The sequence below is a fragment of the Pygocentrus nattereri genome, chromosome 4 (genome assembly GCF_015220715.1).
Source record: "Pygocentrus nattereri isolate fPygNat1 chromosome 4, fPygNat1.pri, whole genome shotgun sequence".
Classification (NCBI taxonomy): Eukaryota; Metazoa; Chordata; class Actinopteri; order Characiformes; family Serrasalmidae; genus Pygocentrus; species Pygocentrus nattereri.
In genome coordinates this window covers 16,941,385-16,963,635 of record NC_051214.1, presented here as the reverse complement: position 1 = coordinate 16,963,635, position 22,251 = coordinate 16,941,385, and the positions used below count along the sequence as shown (strand labels likewise).

Here is a 22,251-nt window from a genome sequence, read left to right as displayed (position 1 = left end):
ACTGTCCTGGCCCGAAGTGAATAAGGCCTTCAGTATCCACCTGAATTTCAGCTTCCTATTCATTTCATTGTATGCATTACTGCATAATGTGGCATGTTCCCATTTTTTATGTATGAAATCAGTTTGGGCCAGGCTAGAACTAGGTTTTCCTTACATAAATTGTGTTTTCTGTTTGTAATCTGTTTTTTTTCCTGCAAATACACCCCTCTGAAATTTCTTGTCCATTTCCTTTTATGCACATTTACTAATTGTGGCATACTGCCAGTTACATCTGCGATTGAAGAAGAAAAAAACTATCCAATTTAATCACATTAAATTTAGATTGGATTGGCTTTCAATCTAATTCATGAACTCACCCTTATTTTTAATTCAGTCTCATTCTTTAAACTTGCAATGAAAAAAACATTGAAAATGCATTGAAGGAACATCATATATTTACAGAATTAAATATTTTATTTCTCTATAGTCATAATCTTCATATGCACAATGGTAAGATAAACACAGCACACATTCCTAATTCCTTCATTAGTATGTCTCCATCATTAGTCTCTCCGAGTCTGTTAAAATGGGAAAGTGCGCAGCATATCGCGTGTGTGAACAGTCCCTTTGTTCCGCCGTCATTCGCTAAAAGAGAAAGCGCGAATAAGGAGCTAACTTCAGCCCGCGAATAAGAAGCTGCGAATAAGGAGCCAAATGAATCGGGAGCTGCGAATAAGTAACTAACTTCAGCCTCGTGTTTATACGAGCGTTTTACAGCAGGGCACGTTCTAAAATGTACAGGGCAGTGTGCCTTCAGGACTAGGATTAAAAAAGGCTAAACTAGCGTTAGCAGTGGTAAAGAGCTAACGATAGTGCTGGAGGACTGGTGTCCAACAAGGTGTGGTGATTTTCTCTAAAAACAAACGCTAAACTGGGAAAAACACTTTACCCTGCATGACATTAAAATGCTTCCTTTTGCATGGGGATCTGGGTGACTTGCTTGCAGATGCCGTTTAAAATTTCTCGTGTTTTTACCCGGGATAGTCGCCCCACATGGTTTACACATCGTCTTGTTTTTCACGACGTCAAAGGAGAAATCTGTCCATACATCGGCTCTTCTCTTTCTCCCTGCTGACATTGTCTAGATAACTTAGTTCCATCATAAGTAACGACAGTTCACAGGCTAGTATGGTCTTAACCAATTTAGATCAAATTTGTGCAAATGTGCGTTGGACTGGCTGGCTACCCGGCCTCTCAATATATGCCGAAGTAGTTATGATTGGATGTTTTCCTTACTTATCCCTGACTTTCACAAAACTAAATCAGCTCTGATTGGATGTAGTCCCTGCCAAACATTGTCTATAGTCATTGTGCTTTTAGACTACCTCATGGGACTTAGTGCCTTCTATCATGTAAATACAACAAATCTGTCTTATATGCTATATAAATATGTAAATACATATACTTGTATTTCTACTCTTTAACTTAGTGTCTATCTTTAATTCTTCTGTTTGTCGACTAATGTGTTTATTTTCTCTCCATTCACATCAGCATTTGTTGGTGGCTTCTTATGGCAGTAGGAGCTCTGAGTGCTGAGCAGCCTACTGTCAGCATTTGTAGATAGTTTAATCTGATTTATGGCAGTGCTGACACCATTATCCCTGAGGCAAGGCTGAGCATAGAGGGTGCTGGGCAGAGGTTGGGTAAGGGTAGGGTGAGTTATGGAGGCCCAAGGCTACTCACAGCTATGATAGCCCATGATAGTAGCTTGGGCTGCTGAGTGAAAGACTGAAATAAATAGTGGCACAGCACATTTTCTTGTTTTCTTTGCCTTCCTCCATGCACCTTCTCTCTTCCTGTTTCCTCATCTTCCTTTCTCAGGCTCTTTCTTCAGTTTTCTGTACTGCTGTCTCTCAAAGAAATCTATTTGCCTCTGTCTTACTGTGCATTTGTTTTGAAGTTATGAAGTGCTACATTTTTATTCCACAATTTAATAGCTAAATAAATAGATTCCACTGATTTATATTTTAGAATGGCTCACTGATTTGTGATGTTGGAGTTCCTCAATAGGTGATGCTAGTAGAAAGAGGGTGAAAAAAATGAGCATGATAAGCATGATAATAGCTCAGTGACAGCTAAGAGTTACACATACTAGAACATGTTTGATTTCTGCTTTCGCTCTAACACCAGTCACTCGTCTTTGCGCTCTCAGGTATCCTCTAAACGAGTGTGGTTTTAGCATCTATTAGCCAAGGCTGATATTAGTTTATATCATTTAGACTTGTATCAGCAGAGCACCAGTTAGGATGAAACATCTACTTTGATGTGTACCACTGTTTGTGTCTGTAACATGCTCACTAACGTTTAAGTTAATTGATTAAGCTACAGATCCAAAGAGCAAGGAACAGGTTTACTTTCACCATGTGGTCAACAAGACCTTTCTGTCAATGTCAGAGAGATGGGAGATGGTTTGACATTTATTGATACCTTGAAAATCATACACTGTTGTTGGCCATGTTTGTGGCCTGTTCTTGTTTATTTGTTTATTAAAAAAACAACAACACAGAACAAGAGAGCAAAAAAAGCATTATAAATGCTTGTGTCATGCTTTCCCAACAAAGGACGGATGATCTTTCTATTAGTACATGCTCTGATTACTGTAAAAGCAAAGCTCTTTTGGCCACTGAAGAACTGTCCCTATATGTTCTAAGGCTGTGAGATATGAATCAATGTCAGTTTTTCTAAATTTGCGAACAAGGCTATGTACTTAGTCACGTCAAATCTAGGTGTGACAGTGGGGATGGAAACAGATGTGTCCTCTACACTGGAGGCAAATCCAGGTGCAGTATGGGGGGGCCAGAAGCAGGAGTCCTTTCATTTCTAGAGAGGCCCTCGTGGTAACAGGGGTGCAACAACCCAGCATTTGGCAGCTTGCAAATGGAGCAGCTGCGTCTCATGCTCTTGATGCCTAACAGCCAACTTCAACTCTTCCATATGTATAGTTAGCAAAGGCAAAAAAAGTAGAAGAAGACCTCAAATCAATATAAGTAGTACCTGCCAGAATTTATGCCGGATGTGCATGAAGATATTGGAAATGTTGTTCTCACTTCCCCAACATATTCTTCTATTCAGAGACAACACCTGGTTCAAATAATTACAGTAAAGCAGGAAACCCCCTTATTAACTAGCTTCTGGTACACGCTTCCCTTATCACACTCTTAGTGATACAGTAAGATCCAACCAACTGAAGAAAATCCTTACAATGCTGACCAAAAGCATGCATAGAAGGAGCCAAAACAAACCTTTCAGGCTCAAAAGCCGTCTGCCATGATACCAGTAAACCGAATTGCCGCGCTGTGTGACGGTGGCTCCAACTGATGACGCGGAACGTTCACGGCACGCCTTTCGCTCTTGGCCACGCCTCTTTCCCCGCCCCCACACAGAGGGTAAAACCGGAGCAAAGAAGCGAGAAGCGCAAAAAAAAAATGAGGAACGTAAAACGCGAGACGCAAAGAAAAGAAAGAAACGCAAAAGGGAGAAAGTATTGCAAAAAAAGCAGCAACATAAAATGTGAAATGCAAACAAAATAAAGAAACGCAAAAGAGGGAAAGTATTGCAAAAACAAAATAGGAACGTAAAATGCAAAATGCTAATCTTATATTTGCGATATATTTTTTTTCTCGTCACCATTAAAGACCCTAATTTGACTCCATAAAAAGCCTTCACTGCACAAACCACTAACAGAGAAAAAGGAGCAGCTAAAATGAAAAGACGAGCAGGACGAGCCCCAAATTTACAGCCAGATCTAGGTCGGGCTATAACAAAAAAAAAAAAAAATAGATGTTTGTGACCTACCTGGTTCCCCAACTTACATGTACAACAGTACTGAAAATATAACAGATTTGTTTTATTTTCTTGAAGCGTTTAATGCATATGTTGTATGTAACGACTTTAAAAAATACTCCTAGACTTTACTTTCTTACTTGTTTTACTTTCAGCGATGATCTGTTTTAATTTCACTATATCTTACATAGTTGTGACACTGTAAGTGAATTGTTGCCCTTTTTCAGTGAAGGCGAAACTCTAGGATGCATCACTTTTGAAAATATTGTCAGTATTAATGAATGTCAAATTATTTTTTCAGCCCTAATTATTACTGTAGTTGTTATCATTACTGGTCATTCCTTACTAATATCACTTGCTTTTGCAAAACATCTATGCCCAGAGTTAGATCATACAGGATCTGGCATATTCCTGATTGATACGTAAAAGATCAGTCTACTTCCCAAAAAAAAAAAAAAAACAGTGGAAGAATTTTCTCCAAAAATGTAAAAAACAAATGTGTACCACAAAATATTGGCCATAGATCAAATTTAGCTGTAATGCAATTGGAATGCAAATCAGCCATAACATTCATGGTCAGTGCACCGCTAGACCAGTTTAACCTGCATACATTATGCTCGCTGTGGCTGCTACCCTTCGTTCATGGTTAATAGTGTTATTATTTTTAGACTTTCAATTAAACTTTTGTTTTGTAATGCCTGTTGCTTTGAGATTATGTGTAATGTAGTGATAAAAAATTAGGCTGTTGTAGTATATGAGCACTCTCTTTAGCATTGTTGCGCATCATAAAAGTTATATGTGATATACTGTAAAAAAGAGGATTTGTGTATGTTTGTTGATTCATACATGATGTCATGTATTCTCATTCCCAAAGACTGAAAGTTTTTTTTTTTTTGAAAATATGAGAAATTCTGTTGTGCCAATATTTTTTTAATCATTAGAAAAAAATACTAATACTAAACCAGTGGGAGGTCCAGCGGGACAGACTTTATTAATATGGATATCAGTAGCTACACTGGTCCAAAGAATCAATGGCCACGCTTCGTAGTCTTTTGAAGATTTATTTCTCTCTCTCTCTTTCTCTCTCTCTTTCTGTTTCGTCAGCAGACAGTGTCAAAAAAATACTAGAAAATAAAAGACAGAAATTTCAAATACATTTTAAGCTCTTTTAAAGTCTCTCAAGCTAGTATCCATATATTGTACATATACAGTTCCCAACACGTTAAGCATAACAGAATGCGAAGGGAAAAAAATTACCTGAAATACATCGCGGTAGCGCTGTCGCCTAGTGCAAGGAGGGCCTGGGTTTGACCGAGCAGGGTCCTCTCTGTGTGGAGTTTACATGTTCTCCCCGCGTCTGCGTGGGTTTCCTCCAGGTTCTCCCATAGTCCGAAAACATGCGATTAGGCCAACTGGACATGCTTCATTGCCCCTAGGTGTGTGTGTGTGTGTCTGCCTGTCTGCCCGCCCTGCGATGGACTGACGACCTGTCCAGGGTGTATCCTTGAATTTTGAGTTTTTCAATGAAAGCAGTGGCTGGCATTTATCCTAAAGAAGCTGTAAATAAAGAAAATGTAATAACTAAGGCTTGCTGGTGCATGGGGATATCAACTGAAGACAATTTCTTTTTATGTGGCTTAACCTATCTAACATTTTACCAGTTTAGTTTCTCAAAATATGTTTAATGTAAATGGACAAACATATTATAATTTTATGCAGCAATTTGGGAGGAATCGTTTAATGAAAAAAAGTGGTACATTACAATATCACATTTGACCATAAGATAACGTCTGCTTTTCTCGCTTCTCTTTCGGAAACAACGCGATACGGTGAATTCTCGCGTGGTGTCGGATTCAACAAGGAGAGGAAAATGTCCCTGACGAGGTGGGTAGCGTCTTGAGATTTTTAGGCTTTATTACTACGTTACGTTAAAACGACAATAAAACGTATTTTTGATGCCGGCTACGATAGACTATGTGATCTGTTTTTGATAGTGTTATATTTCTTATATTTTCTTAAGTCCTTTTATGTCATAAAGGCCTAGTCAGCTAGCTCACTAGCTAGCTAACTGCAATGTTGTAATGCTAACGTTAGCGTTACTCCGCTAGCTTTATCTAACTAAGTTATGTTAATAAGCTCACCGCCATAATAATCTATCGATTTAGATGACATAAAAGTAAATCTTTATGTTCCCGATTAAATTGTACTCATGCAGAAAGGTGTGGTTTTGCATGATCTATGTCATTACTTACGCATTTCTCTTTCTTGTTAGCCACCTAGCCAGCAAACATTATTTGCTCTTATCTGGTAGACATCGAGTTATCTATTTTTTCAGATTTAACTCGGTTCAGTTGAAAATGCTGTTCGTAGTGTCCTTTCTTGTTTATGGGAAAAAAACACGTGATGGATTCTATCAATGATTAATTGACATCAGGAAGAAGTTTGCGTTGAGTCAACATCGTGCTGTGTGTTTGAAATTTTTTTGCCGTCCAGGTGATTGATTTGACTAGCAGAGCAAACCGAAATTACCGGGTTTGTTGCAGTAAGCTGTTGCTACTCATCGATTCATCAGTTAAAAAATACAATAAAGCATGAAAAACAGGATTTGCTTTTAAGGTTATGCTATAAACTCGGTCACCTTGGCTTACTACTAGCCGATAGGTCAGTAGTGTATTTTTTGTTCTACAGCTTTCTACCTGCACCCACTCAGCTGTCTCAGGACCAGCTTGAGGCAGAAGAGAGGACCAGAGCACAGACGTCCCAGTCCACAGCACTGGTGTCCACTCGCAGAGAACCACCTCCCTATGGCTCTCGAAAAGGATGGGTGCCACGCAGCCTGGAGGTACTGCAAGTGCAGTACATCTTCATATACTTATATTATTTTTTCCAATTCCGAATTCCAATTTTGAGGTCTGACAGCTCATAGGCCACTGCTTATATGTACTTTTTCTTCTTTTAAAGGATTTTGGTGATGGAGGTGCATTTCCAGAAATCCATGTTGCCCAGTACCCACTGGATATGGGTAGGAAGAAGAAGACCTCCAATGCTCTTGCTGTGCAGGTGGATGCTGAGGGCAAAATAAAATATGATGCCATTGCAAGGCAGGGGCAAGGAAAGGATAAGGTGTGTTTTATGTTGGAGCTCGGAGTTATTGTTTGTAAAGTTCCTTGAAATGTACACTCACACCTCTTTTATTGGTCTTTGAACAGGTCATATTCAGTAAATACACAGACTTACTTCCTAAGGAAGTGCTTAATGATGATGCACCTGAACTACAGAGACCAGACGAGGAGGCAGTTAGGGAGGTAAGATTTTTTTAAGGTGTTTGAGGTTTGTTGTCTTGCATGATCAAGATTTTCCATCATAAGGATGAGCTCAGATTTCATCTATTAGATGTAAAAGCTATTTCTGATTTTATTTCTTTATTTTTTAAATTATTTAATGTTCTGAATAGGAGTGTAATGATTAATTGACTTAGTCCGCAACCAAATTAGTAGGCAACTAATGTAAAGATCGACTAGGTTGGTGACATTATCACACATGGTTCTTCTGTTAACTAGCAATGTTTTGACATTACCACATACTGGAGAGTTAACAAAAAAAAAAATACAAAACAAAACATGATGGCAACCTAGAGAATGAAAAGTGGGAGCATTTCACGCTTAACTCTGAAAACTGTGAGTTGTGCTATTTGTAAAACCAACCTTTGCTGGCATGGGAGCACATCCTACATTTGGAGCATATGAAGAGGAAAGTGGTTGCCTCACTGGATGAAGATTCATCTAATAATGAGCTGAGCTGTAACATTTTCTATTTATAGATGTGTGTTCTCTGGAATAAATTAACTATACTGTTCATATTTCAAATAATGTTTACAGTTTTGAACATTGCATTATTGTCTTAACATTGAGGCCACCAGCGTGTTCAAATTCAGCTAACGTAGGAGAATGTTTTCAAACGGCTGCAACCAGTTTTCTGTTTGCCATGAGTTCTCCACTAACCAACCACTCGCAAACAGTTTCAGGTAGTAGCTCACTGTTAAAATGGAATGTTTGCATAAAATCGTTCAAATTTAGCTATTCATAGAGACCAAGTTTGCCACAAATCTGAACGTGTCATGTATGTGGCTGGAGAAAGCGCTGGTCATGTATAAATATATTGGTTGCGTGTTGGGTTCAGTGAGGCACTTCAACGGCACGGCCTTTTAGGGGCAGTCAACGTTGCTGCATGTTCTTCTGAGCTTGCAGCATGCCAAGTCCCAATTGTTCTACCAAAGTTTAGTGGACACTGCTCTAAAATATTCCTCCATGCGAGCATATTTTACTGTGTGAAAAAACACATTGTTATTGCTGAAGTCCAGGTCTGTAAAAAGCATCCAAATGAAAAGTTGCCAGTTGAACACAAGTCGTTCCAGTTAGCAGGCTCTCTCTTACTGGTTCACACTTGATATTCTCTAACTGGACTGGATATTCTGCTGTCAATAGAGAAGGATGATGAGGCCAGCAGATAGCTAATAGACTGCTTCAGTAATATTAACAAGCAGGCTTATATTCAGATCTTTATAGAAGGAGTCAAAGAAGGGGCAAACACTTCACAGGGCCCTGTAGGTTTGGATTTCTTTTTCCCTTAATAGTAAAGATCTTCATTTATAAACAACAAGTAAACACAAAATGCTATCTTTGTCGAATATTTAAATTTGTTTTGTGATCTGAAGCATTTAAGTGTGACAAACATGCAAAGAATAATACATCAGGAAGGGGGCAAACAATTTTTCACACAATTGTGTGCGTTTGTGTGTGTGTGTGTGTATCACTGTTGTCGGGAGAAAACACCGTATCTCCAAAATGGTAACTTTACAGGAGAAAGAAAAAACCTACTGTAGTTTTAATGGAAGTCAATAGAACCAGTCAATCTTTCCAAGTCATTTTGGGCCGTTTCTTTTGGTCCATTCAAATTCTCTGAAACGCCTTTGAAGACGGCTTATGGTAGAGAAATGAACATTCAATTCATGGGCAACACCTCTGGTGGACATTCCTGCAGTCAGAATGCCAATTGCATGCTCCCTCAAAACTGGTGACTGTGGCATTGTGTTGTGTGATAAAACTGCACAACTTTTATTGCGGCCAGCTTAGGTACACCTGTGTAATAATCATGCTGTCTAATCAGCATCTTGGTATGCCACACCTGTGAGGTGGATGGATTATTTTGCCAAAGCAGAAGTGCTCACTAACGCAGAATTAGACACATTTATGAACAATATTTGAGAGAAAAAGGCCTTTTGTGTACATAGAAAAAGTCTTAGATTTTTAAGTTCAGCTCATGAAAAATGGGAGCAAAAACAAGTGTTGCGTTTATATTTTTGTTCTGTGTGTGTGTGTGATATATATATATATATATAAACACACACAGTAGGGAAAATAAATATTTGATACACTGCTGATTTTGCAAGTTTTTCCACCTACAAAGAATGGAGAGGTCTGTAATTTTTATCGTAGGTACACTTTAACTGTGAGAGACAGAATCTAAAAAAAAAATTCAGAAAATCAAAAATTGTATGATTTTTAAATAATTCATTTGCATTTTATTGCATGTATATAATAAGTATTTTGATCACCTACCAACCAGTAAGAATTCTGGCTCTCACAGACCTGTTAGTTTTTCTTTAAGAAGCCCTCCTACTCTGCACTCACCCTGCTGCAGTGTGTGCAAACCTGGTCAGACATTAAAACTTGGAAACATCTGGCCTCTGTAATTGCAAACAAAGGTTTCTGTACCAAATATTAACTTCTGTTTTTCTATTGTATAAAATACTTCATGCAATAAAATGCAAATTAATTATTTAAAAATCATAATGTGATTTTCTGGATTTTTTTTTATTCTGTCTCTCACAGTAGAAGTGTACCTATGATAAAATTACAGATAACTCCATTCTTTGTAGGTGGGAAAACTTGCAAAATCGGCAGTGTATCAAATACTTATTTTCCCCACTGTTGTGTGTGTGTGTGTGTATATATATATATATATATATATATATATATATATATATATATATATATATATATATATATATATATATATATATATATATCATGTGTGTGTGAATATGAAATATAAATACACACACACACACAGTCCCTGACAAAAGTCTTGTCACTTATCCAAGTTGTAGGAACAACAAATAACTTGTATTTGATCAATTGAAATCAGAAATGGCTTATATGAAGGTCTAGATTATGCTTATTATACCAAAATAATGTTTTGTATCATTCATTGAGTTCTGTCATTTAATTAGGACAGAAAGGTCAGATTTTGCTTGGACGGAAGTCTTATTATATACAAAAATAATGTTGAAATTATACATTTACTTTTATTTTGAATGCACAAACATGCTACAATAACATTAGAACATGAAGTCATGGTGTCTTGGAAAAAATATCATTTACATTTACGGCATTTGGCTGACGCTCTTATCCAGAGCGACTTACAATTTGATCATTTTACACAGGTAGGCCAAGGCGGTGTTAGGAGTCTTGCCCAAGGACTCTTATTGGTATAGTGTAGGGTGTTTGCCCAGGTGGGAATTGAACCCCAGTCTACAGTGTAGAAGGCAGAGGTGTTAACCACTACACCATGCCAACCACCATGTATGACTTACATGAGCTTGGAAGACTGCATCCATACGTCTTGGCAATGACTCAAAGAACTTTATCAATAGGTCATCTGGAATGGCAAAGAAAGCAGTCTTGCAGGACTCCCAGAATTCATCAAGATTTTTTTGTTTCATTTTCCAACCCTCCTCCTTCATCTTACCCTAGACATGCTCAATAATGTTCAGGTCTGGTGACTGGGCTGGCAAATCCTGGAGCACCTTGATCTTCTTTGCTTTCAGGAACTTTGTGGATGCTGAAGTATGAGAAGGAGTGCCATCCTACTGCAGAATTTGCCCTCTCTTCTGGTTTGGAATGTAATGGGCAGCAAGAAAGTCTTGATTCTTCAGGCTGTTGATGTTGCCATCCACTCTACACAGCTCTGACACCCCCATACTGCATAACCCCAAACCATGATTTTTCCTCCACCAAACTTGACTGTTTTCTGGGTGAATCTTGTAATCAAATACTACAGGTCTTCTGCAGTATTTGCGGTGATTAGGATGCAGTTCAATGGATGGTTCATCAGAAAAATCAACCTTCTGACACTTTTCCACTGTCCATCCTTTCTGCAAGCTATGGGCCTTGGCAAATGCAACACAGTTTTTTTGTTGTCTTCTGTTTAATGCTGGTTTCTGAGCACTAATCCGGCCACGAAGATCATTGCATGAAAGAATTCAACAAACTGTTCTAGATGTAGCATTTTCTGGTGACCAGTTCTCATGTAGCTTTGCTGCAGTTGAAAAAGGGCTGGCCCTAGACTGTTGAAGCAACAGATGGTCCTCTCGAACAGTTGTCTTAAGGGGTCTGCTTGACCTGGGCTTGGATAAACTTTGTGTTTTGTAAATATTCATTCATTTTGAATTTGATGCCTGCAACACGTGCCAAAGAAGTTGGGACAGGGGCATGTTTACCACTCACATGTCTACCAGTCCTTTTCCTCTTTGGCCCGGAGGACATGACATCCGTGATTTTCAAAAACAATTTGAAATGTGGACTCGTCAGACCACAGGACACTTTTCCATTTTGCATCAGTCCATCTCGGATGAGCTCAGGCCCAGAGAAGCCGGCGGCGTTTCTGGGTGTTGTTTATATATGGCTTTTGCTTTGCATGGTAGAGTTTTAACTTGCACTTGTAGATGGGGTGACGACCTGTGTTCACTGACGGTGGTTTTCTGAAGTGTTCCTGAGCCCATGTGATAATATCCGTTACAGAATGATGTCTGTTTTTAATGCAGTGCCACCTGAGGGATTGAAGGTCACGGGCATTCAATGTTAGTTTTCTGCCTTGCCGCTTACTTGCAGAGATACTCCAGATTCTCTGAATCTTTTGATAATATTATGGACTGTAGATGATGAAATCCCTAGATTCCTTGCAACTGCACGTTGAGTAAAGTTGTTCTTAACCTATTGGACTGTTTGCTCACTTAGTTGTTCACAAAATGGTGAGCCTCGCCCCATCCTTGCTTGTGAACGACTGAGCCTTTCAGGCATGCTCCCTTTATACCCACTCATGAAACTCACCTGTTTCCAATTAACCTGTTCATCTGTGGAATGTTGGATACAGGTGTTTTTTGAGCATTCCTCAACTGTCCCAGTCTTCTGTTGCCCCGTCCCAACTTCTTTGGAACGTTTTGCAGGCATCAAATTCAAAATGAGTGAATATTTGCAAAAAACAAAAGTTTATCCGTTTGAACATTTAAAATGTCTTTGTAGTGTATTCAATTGAAAAGGATTTGCAAATCATCGTATTCTGTTTTTATTTGTTTTACACAACCCAACTGCAAAAAGAAAAAAAAAGTTTTTTTGTTTTTTTTATTTTATATATGATGTGTGATGAAATACTCCTTTTGTTTTAGCTCACAGAGAAGACCAGAGCTGCTTTAGAGAAGCAGGTGTCCCAAAAGATTGCTGCTGCCATGCCTGTACGTGCTGCAGATAAACAGGCACCAGCACAGTACATCCGGTAAGGTATATTGTTACGAACCCATGTTTTGTCTAGGTTACTGTGGTATCAGTACCATGTGGCATTAAAATGCTGAACTGGTGAGAATGGATTAGCAGCTTGAGGCACAGACCCATGTAGAGCTTTTGAAGCCACTTCATTAAAACAAACCACAATAAAACTGGTTTTTCTGTCATGCCTATTACCAGACTGTAATAATCAAACTGTGAACGGCACCAAAGAAAAGAACAAAACAAAACCATACCACACTAGCCTACTCAGAAACAAAAAGTATTTAGCTAATCTAAAAAAAAAAAAAGAAGCTGATTGGAACTGTAAGTCTGATTGGTTAGTTTGTCTGTGAACATGACATGCCCACCCAAAAAAAGTACAGAAAGTGGGAACAGAACATGCTAGTTTCATCAGGAGAGGACTGAAGGTCTAATGCTAGAAGGATTAAAGTAAATGCGTAGACATGGACATGGACCCTATGAAAACTGTTTACACAAATAAAAAATGACCTAATTAAGTCTTTTATGTAAGACCCAATGAAATAAATGGCAAATGACCAAATCATCATATAAAAGCAGTTCCTACAAACTAAATGTCATTTGACTGAATCAGATCCCTCAAATGACTGGTCCTACAAGGCAAGCATCACCTGACAGAAATGGGCCCCCCACATGAAGGACCCAAACAAGCAGATGTCAGATTAACTGACCAAATCTGGCTCTCCACATAAAGGATCCTATGAGCAAATGTTAAGCAACCAAAGCAGACTTGTTTTATTTTCTGAATCCTACAACTAAAATAGAGGCCTTTTTTTTTTTTTTTTTAAACAAACTGCCTGCCACACCTCTGGACTCAAAGAGGGCTCAAAAAAAGGCAAAGACACACCAGGCCAAGCACAACTGGCACAGGCTTCTCCAACTCTTCCACGTCCACAACGTTAGGGGCAGTCTGTGCACCCTCCACCTTACCTGACAGTCAGATGGACCCAGAAAAGGGACAAAGCTCAAACAAAAATCTCAAATAAATCAATGCCTTTTTAAAACTTCCATAAAACGCACAAAATGGGATACTGAAGTGACCAGCTACATTCACAATACTCCTATCAAACTCAAGTAGCTTCAGAAATTAAAAAGCTCTAAAAATCAATGAAACAAGGTAGCATTAGCCGCTAGCTCATGCTAACAACCAGAGTTCCTCATCTCAACTACACCAGCTCATTAAAATGCCAAACTATAAAGGACTAAATATCTCAGACGAGCACCAAAATGTTACGACCCCACGTTTTATCTAGGGTGCTGTGGGATCAGTAACATGTGGCATTAAAATATTGAACTGGTGAGAATGGATTAAAAGCGTGAGGAACAGACCAATATAGAGCTTTTGAAGCCATTTTATTAAAACAACCTCAATAAAACCAGAGTGCTAAGATACCTAATACCACACTGGAAGAATCAAACTGGAAAGCACCAAAGAAAAGAGCAGAACAAAACCTAACCATGCTAGCCTACTCTGAAACAAAGTATTTAGCTAATCTAAAAAGGGAAACAAAAGCCAACTACTCTAAACTTCCATAGCCGGTAACCAAAAGTACTTTAGGGGTGGTATTTTAACTGCACATTTTTAATTTTGTTTTACAAGAGATTGTTTGTACTGTCTGGGGATTCAAACAGGTAAGAGGGGTGTGCCCATACCTTTGCACTAGAGAGTAGCTCCCAAGGTCACTGCCACATGTAGTTTTGGTTAGAAAGAAAACAAAATATGTATTTACATGTAACAATATGCACAACTGGTGTGGGATCTGTGTATGTTTAGTCAGTCATACAGTTCAACAGTTACTCCCTAATTTCTCGTACTGTACATCTCTGTTCATTATTTGTCTGAAATGCTCTGTTAAAGTTCTTTTGTCTGTAAGCCTCTTTCTCCTGATGAGCCAAGTGTGCTCTGATTAGTCAGCTTGCCCACTCTGTTCCGTCAGAGTATGTGGTACAAGTTCTGATGTATCAGTTTAAGTCAGAGTCTGATCTTGAAAGTCAGGTGCCACTTCGCAGGCTAAACTGGAGGAGGACATTTCAGAGTCATAAGTTTTTACTTTGTAACTTTTGCAAGGGCGTGCCAAACTTACCACTAGGTGGGCAGTAAGGATTGTGTTACAAGATTGCATGATTTTGCAACAAATGAGAATTGCAACAAGGCATTTCAGGCAGCTGAGAAAAGCAGTTTCTGTGGGAGAGTGTTACTTTGGACTTTGTAACTTAGCAGATTGTTTACATGCACAGAAAGCTACACAACACACCAAAAGAAAGGGAATTACATAAAAATCATAATAGGTCTCCATTAAATAATTATTTATTTCTAACAGGTACACACCCTCTCAACAGGGAGTTGCATTCAACTCGGGGGCCAAGCAAAGGGTCATCCGCATGGTGGAGATGCAGAAAGACCCAATGGAGCCACCACGTTTCAAGTAGGTCACAACACAGAAGGCTGTGAAAATTGCTAATGCTGTAATTGCTAAGTAAAAGAAGGTAGGGAGACATTTAGCATTATACCTCTGAAGCCTTGCATAATAACCCTCTAATCACGTTTATGAAATAACAATTCTGCATAAAGCTCAGCACATGAACAATTTGTAAGGTGTCATACCTCTGTCTATTTTAAATAGAATTAATAAGAAGATTCCTCGTGGCCCTCCCTCTCCTCCTGCCCCAGTCATGCATTCCCCCAGCAGAAAGGTAGGACTTCATTAAGTTTAGAATCAGATTTGCTCGTGCCTAAAGAGCTTTAATAGTTTTTGAACATACCATCAAACTCACTGCAAGCGTCTCCTACTCTTCTTTTCCTTAGATGACTGTAAAGGAACAACAAGAGTGGAAGATTCCCCCCTGCATTTCCAATTGGAAGAATGCAAAGGTTCGATTAGTGATTTCTCTTGCTCCACTGTAGACAGCCAAAAATCTTTTTGTTGTTTGTGATGTTTTCCTTAATCTTTTCATTCCGGTTTTCAGGGTTACACAATCCCACTGGACAAGCGTCTGGCAGCTGACGGAAGAGGTCTTCAGACAGTTCACATTAATGAGAATTTTGCCAAGTTGGCTGAGGCTCTCTACATTGCAGACAGAAAGGTATATTGTCTATATTTAAAAGCAAAAAAAGTCATATGCATGTCTTGTTGATGTTGGGGTTTTTTTTTTTTTTTAAACTCTTTCATTTTTTGTGTCTTTAAAAGACCATTACTCTAAAGGATTATCTTTTTACAGTTCAGTTGTTTGGTAGGCATTGTTTATTTAGACAGTGCTGATTATTTGTTTTAAACTTAAAAGCCTAATATAATTATTTATTTTTATAATGAATTTTATTTTACCATTGAGAGAGCCTGAGAAACCCACCTGATCCGAAATTCACAAACGGCTAATAGGACTGTTATTTTGTTATTATGTGTAAGTTATACATAATTGGATAAAGAGTCTTATTAATTGGCAAGAGTCTTATTAATAGTGGATGTGAATAAACTAATTAAATATGGTAAGATAATTGATTTAAGAATATTCCTTGTGGTCAGCCCATCCTGTTGTCATTTTTTACCTTGACTAATGTAGCAAGGCAAAGGACTAGGTTTCTAGGTTAGGAAAGAAAACAAGATAACTTGGTGGCATGCTTTGTGATCTCAGGCCAGGGAAGCGGTGGAGATGAGAGCTCAGGTGGAAAAGAAGATGGCGCAAAAGGAAAAAGAGAAGAAGGAAGAGAGGCTCCGCGAGCTTGCAAAGATGGCCAGAGATAGAAGAGCTGGAATTAAAGGCCATGGAGAAAAAGGTGCAGTTGATGAAGTTATTTGTCTGCAATCTCTGGCCACTTTATTATGTACCTTACTGGTACCTAGTAGGCTGTCAATTATTACTATAATAAAAACTGACAATTATGTAGCTGATAACTTTAAAAATGTAAATATATTGTTTGCAAAAAAAAGAAAACCTAAAAATGTTCACTAGGGATACAAATGACTAATTTCAAAGTTGAATAATCCATTGATTACTAAAATGAATAATCGTTACTCGGATTATGAATCACTACCACATTACCAATTAACTTTTATATAGTTATTAGCTTTTAAATTTAGCTTGCAGTTTTATATATTTACTAACACTGAAGACATAACATTCAAGAATTCACTGATTTAATCAACTTTCCTGCTAATACAAATGATAAAAAAATAAATAAAATTTCAGTGTATTTTTCCTGTCAAAATTTATAACCAAGATTACACCAAGTAGCAGCAATAAAGTATAGCAAACTAAATCAGTTTTTATCTAATCAAATAAATAAACATTTAAATGTTAAATACAAACAGCAATCTGCTGCAACTAAATTTTAGTTTTAGCTTTAGTGAAACGGAGGAAAGTCAGTCTCTCTCCCTGCTTCAGTGAGTCTCGTTGTTCTCTGAGAGCAGATACTCATTCGCTGCAGAGAAGATGCACTTGTGGTTAATTTCTCTATGAACGATTAAATTTTAAATGAATTTGTGTAAACAATTCATTTTAGCAGTAAACTTTTGTCTAGCTGCTGTGTGTTCCAGGAGAACTACCTCTTTAAACTGTTTGTGAGTGGAACTGAACGTTCGCAGAGAACAGAACACTGTTTGCAGTTGTCCTCCTGTGTTCGCCGAATTTGACCTCATTGGTGGCCTCGACGTTAAGACAACGATGTGGTGTTGGAACTGTAAACATCTGAAAAGTGAACAGGGTCGCTGTGAATAACACTTACTTGCTCCCCTGTTCCAACTCTGTTAACGATTCTGGAGAACATGCATTTTGAAATAGAAAATGCTACAGCTTAGCTCAGAACATGAAGTAGGACAGACTTGGAACAATTTAACATTAACATTAGCTAACCAGCTTGCTAGCATGACTGTCGCTGTGTCCCAAACACACTTCTGTATTTCACACACTAAGCTAATGAGTGCACTTCTAATGGTATATGCACATTTTTTTTTCCCTTCACACTCTAAATAGTGTGCTTGTGTGTGGTTTGGGATGCAGCGTATCCTACCAAGATGAGTCTTCTTCATCCAGCATGAAGGATGTGCTCCTGTGCCAGCTAAGGTCGGCTTTACAAATGGCACAACTGACAACTTAGTTTTCTGAGTTTAGCACCCACACTTGAGGATTTTTTTTTTTTCTTCTTGAGACTGCCATCACGCTGTCGTTAGGTCTCCAGTGAGCGGTAATGTCAAAACGTTTCTAGTGATTGCAAGAAAGATGTGTAATGACTTCACCAAATAATCAACTACTAAATTAATTGCCAACTAATTTGGTCTTTGATTTTAGTCAGCTAAGTCGAATAATCGTTGCACCCCTAATGTTCCCTGTAACACCAACCAAAGCTCAATAGTATTAAACAGAAAAAGCGTTAGTTCTGATGTTTTTGGTGTATGAACATGGCTTAGAAAGGGATTCCTTTTATAACCTAAAAAAAATTAGATAGTCCTGTCTTTGAGTAATTTAATGTGCACAAACTCGCTGAGCATAGTCTGCTGTGCTTAGTTAGCATTGAGAAACTCTACAGAAGAAGTTGAGTTCTGTTTTCTGGGCATGCTTATTTGCTAATGTAAACTAATGTAAAAGATTTTTTTAAATCCTGCGAGTTTTTACTAGCTGGTTATTTTGTATAGTATAAATACGCTGTGTTTGAAAATGTGAGCCATTCGTGCATGACATGGCATGTACATCACAGTTGATTGCATGCTGGGTTATGCTTTTATCTATCCATCCATCCATCCATTATCTTCCGCTTCTCCAGGGTTCGGGTCGCGGGGGCAGCATCCTAAGCAATGAGGCCCAGACCTCCCTTTCCCCAGCCACTTCCACTAGCTCCCCAGGGAGGATTCTGAGGCACTCCCAGGCCAGCTGGGCAATATAGTCACGCTGGCATGTCCTGGGTCTTCCCCCGGGGTCTCCTCCCAGGTGGACTTGCCTGTGACACCTCCCGAGGGAGGCGTCCAGGAGGCATCCTAACCAGATGCCCCAGCCACCTCAGCTGGCTCCTCTCGACGTGAAGAAGCAGCGGCTCTACTCCGATTCCCTCCCGGATGACCGAACTTCTCACCCTATCTCTAAGGGAGAGTCCAGACACCCTGCGGAGGAAGGGCCTGAATGGCTCGTAGTAGAGAGCCATGTACTCCCGAAGCACCTCCCACAGAATACCCCGGGGAACACAGTCGAATACCTTCTCCAAATCCACAAAGCACATGTGGACTGGTTGGGCAGACTCCCATGAACCCTCCAGAATCCTGGAGAGGGTGAAGAGTTGGTCCAGTGTTCCGCGACCAGGACGGAATCCGTACTGCTCCTCCTGAATTTGAGGTTCGACTCTCTTCTCCAGTATCCCTGCATAGAACTTACCAGGGAGGCTGAGGAGTGTGATTCCCCTGTAGTTGGAACACACCCTCCATTCCCCTTTTTAAAAAAGAGGCACCACTACCCCAGTCTGCCAATCCAGTGGCGCTGCTCCAATGTCCACGCAATATTGAAAAGGCGTGTCTGAAAAGGCGTGTCAGCCAAGACAGCCCCACACATCCAGAGCTTTGAGGAACTCCGGACGGATCTCCTCCACCCCTGGACCCTTGTCACAAAGGAGCTTTTTAACTACCTTAGGTAGTTCGAGGATTACCGCCCGGACAGGCACCAACTACCTTGCGGCCACAGCTACAGTCAGCTGCTTCAACAATGGAGGAGCAGAACATGGCCAATTCTGAGTCAATGTCCCTCACCTCCCCCGATATCTGGTCAAAGTTCTGATGGAGGTGTGAGTTGAAGATCAATCTGACAGGTTCTTCTGCCAGACGTTCCCAGCAAATCCTCACTATACGTTTGGGGTTGCCTGATCTGACCGGCAGCTACCCCCACCACCTGATCCAACTCACCAGTGGTGATCAGTTGACAGCTCAGCTCCTCTCTTTACCCGAGTGTCCAAAACACATGTTAAACACGGGTTATGCCTTTAGAATGCAAAAATCTCTAATAATCAGTAGATGCAAAGTTGTGAATGTGATGGCATGCAAGGCTTGGTTGTATTTGACGTGCCCATGGTGGCCAAAATGTCTAAAAAGACTTCCTTTCACATGCGTTTTCTGCCAACAGGTGGTGAGGACGGAGAGGTCAGGGAACGTGATGAGATCCGCCATGACAGGAGGAAAGAAAGACAGCATGACAGAAACATCTCCAGAGCTGCCCCTGATAAGAGGTACATGGATTTTTTTACAGTGCCCCACTGACAGTTGCATTGGCCAGTCAGTCAAGCCCTGGCCAGTTCAGTTTGTGTATGTGTCAGGGGCCCTTATCTCAGTTTGAAATTCATGATGTAGCAGTCAGTTTTTCTGCCCTCACTAACCAATAAATATATGCCATTTGCTTTGATCACCTTTTCTGTTATCACAGTAATTAATATGCATTAACCCATGTTTTTAAATATGTGGTATTGCCATTTATTTATTTATTTAAATTTGGGAGTGTGTAATTTCAACTGACATTGATGTGATTCTGTGTCCTGACCAGGTCTAAACTGCAGAGGGACCAGGATAGAGATATTAGTGAGCTGATTGCTCTGGGCCAGCCCAACCCCCGTGTCTCCAGTGAGGCTCAGTATGATCAGAGGCTCTTCAATCAAAGCAGGGTAACCGACTTTCATTCGTACTGCATTCATTAATTAATGACTTGCAGATCTCAGATGAACAAAGAATTGTGTTGTATGATTCTGGGTGGACTTCTGGATTCTGCCTTAAAACACTGGAATGGTAATGAAATGTGGAGGTTTTCCTTCATCCAATGCTCTGAATTCAGTTCATGAAGGCAGTGTTAATTAGCTGATGAGCTGAATGAGGTGTGTTTAATGAGGCATTTGCTGAAGTTTGCAGTGTTTTGGCCTGTGAGGACTGGAGTCTGACACGTGTGCAGGATAGTCTGTTTTCTTGAGTTCATGGTTATCCTGGATATATGTGCTCTGCACAGTACTAGAGGTCACCTGCTTGTATTTACCTTTAAATTAAAGTTGTGTGTTTGTCACAGGGAATGGACAGTGGCTTTGCTGGAGGGGAGGATGAGATATATAATGTGTATGACCAGCCTTTCAAGAGTGGCAGAGACATGGCACAGAACATGTACAGGCCCAGCAAGAACGCAGACAAAGATATGTACGGAGATGACCTGGACACACTTATGCAGAGCAGCAGGTAATTTAGTGAAATTCCCGATGTCAGTTGTGTGTGCTCCTATTGTTCAGTAAATAAGCACTATAGGTAGAACAGTGATGACGAGCTTTAGTGGCTGCTGTCATCGAGCTTGGATTAAAAGGCATTCATACCCATTTTTAAGTCATTGAATGTCTCATGATATTAAACTATTCTTCTCTCATCAGGTTCGTACCTGATAGGGAGTTCTCTGGCACTGACCATGGACCCCGTAGGGATGGACCTGTCCAGTTTGAGGAGGATCCTTTCGGTCTTGACAAGTTTTTGGAAGAGGCCAAGCAACATGGTGGCTCTAAAAGACCATCCACTAGTGGCCGCTCCAAGGATTACGATCATGAGAAGAAGCGCAGGAAGGAGTGAGACACTTTTTAGACCCTTCTTGCACTCTGTACTTTTGGCTTCACAACAGTGTTGAAGTGCAAGCCACGGAGAAGGTTTTTGTTTGTTTTGTAGTTTGACCGCAGCAAGTTGTTCCAGGGATTTTTGTTTTTAATACATTAGTTAATTCATCTACCAAGCTAGATGTGATATGTATTTTGCTAACCAAGCTACATATTGCATTGTTAAAGTGATAGGACCCCTACAAAATATCATTACCTCTGTTCATTTTTAATAATAAAGCCTAGGTGTGTGCTAGTTTTTTCTCTAAGAAATGTGTGTGCTTTATATACCATTAAAAAAGAACATTAACTCTTGTAAAGCAAACTCAATAAATTTCTTATCATGGATTCAAGCTGTGGAAAAGATTATTCACTACTGTGATTCACATTATTTGACTTCAGTTTCACTTTAGTGCAGCTGCTTTTAAGCAGTTCAGATTAATTAAAAGACTCCAGACAAACAATTGGATTTAGTTAATCTGGAATTACTTTCCCAAAAGGTTTCTCTTCTTCTGGTGCAGTATTAAACGTAAGGGGTTCGAATTCAGTGTAATTACACTTTAATTTACACTTTATTTGATTCTTTCCTAAGCCTGTTCAGTAAGGAGATACTTAAATGCGGACATTTAATTAATTAATGCTGTTCATTAAACAGCATTACCTCTGGAATTAATTTGGTTAGTACAGAAAACAGAATTGATTTGGTTAAAAGAAAACTAGTTAATTGATTTTCATTTTCATTTTACTATTATGATAAATGCAGCATTGAACCTTTTGTCATGGCTAGAGAAGCAGAAAAAATCAAAACCTCAAGGCAGTTTGTTGCCAGAAATGTGCTTATTTCACAGGGTTTCTGAGTTGGCCAGTTCAATTGAAAGTCAAGAAGTAATGTTACTCTTGTACCTTTCCCATTTTTGGCTGAAGTTATTGTAGCATTTTGAGAAAGCCTTTGAAATATTACTGTGTTCCTCCTCTGCGTTTGATCTGCAGAAACATGAAAGAAGCATTCATATAAGTCAAGAAATGTGCAACCCACTAGAGCAGCACATCGTATGCCTCTTGCTGCAAACCAAAAATGAGTCCTGTTAATTAGGAAGACCTGTAGAAAAAGTGTGTTGCCTTCATATGTAATCAGAAGAGTTGGCTCTGTGCTGACTTTCAATTCCTTTATTAGGTTTACTTAAAGTAATTGAACATTTTTTTGTT

At 39.4% G+C, this 22,251-nt stretch overlaps 1 protein-coding gene across 2 annotated transcripts; it reads left to right on the top strand.

The window, feature by feature from the left end:
* Positions 1-760: 760 nt before the first annotated feature.
* Positions 761-21,398, top strand: snw1 (SNW domain containing 1). 2 transcript variants are annotated; one of them, XM_017686280.2, is made up of 15 exons: positions 761-877; positions 5,684-5,706; positions 6,511-6,664; positions 6,784-6,945; positions 7,032-7,127; positions 12,329-12,435; positions 14,786-14,890; positions 15,089-15,158; positions 15,271-15,336; positions 15,432-15,548; positions 16,095-16,236; positions 19,560-19,662; positions 19,974-20,091; positions 20,484-20,647; positions 20,833-21,398. In XM_017686280.2, the coding sequence occupies exons 2-15, from the start codon at positions 5,693-5,695 to the stop codon at positions 21,023-21,025; spliced, it is 1,611 nt and encodes a 536-aa protein (XP_017541769.1). In that variant the 5' UTR covers positions 761-877; positions 5,684-5,692; the 3' UTR covers positions 21,026-21,398. The 2 variants fall into 2 exon arrangements, with proteins under 2 accessions (XP_017541769.1, XP_017541768.1); XM_017686279.2 differs by lacking the exon at positions 761-877 and having other exon boundaries at positions 5,574-5,706.
* Positions 21,399-22,251: the final 853 nt, after the last annotated feature.

Coding starts and splice junctions, on each gene's coding strand:
- snw1 (XM_017686280.2), top strand. Junction 6,665..6,783: donor GGGTGCCACGCAGCCTGGAG/GTACTGCAAGTG, acceptor CTTCTTTTAAAG/GATTTTGGTGATGGAGGTGC. Junction 19,663..19,973: donor AGAGCTGCCCCTGATAAGAG/GTACATGGATTT, acceptor TGTCCTGACCAG/GTCTAAACTGCAGAGGGACC.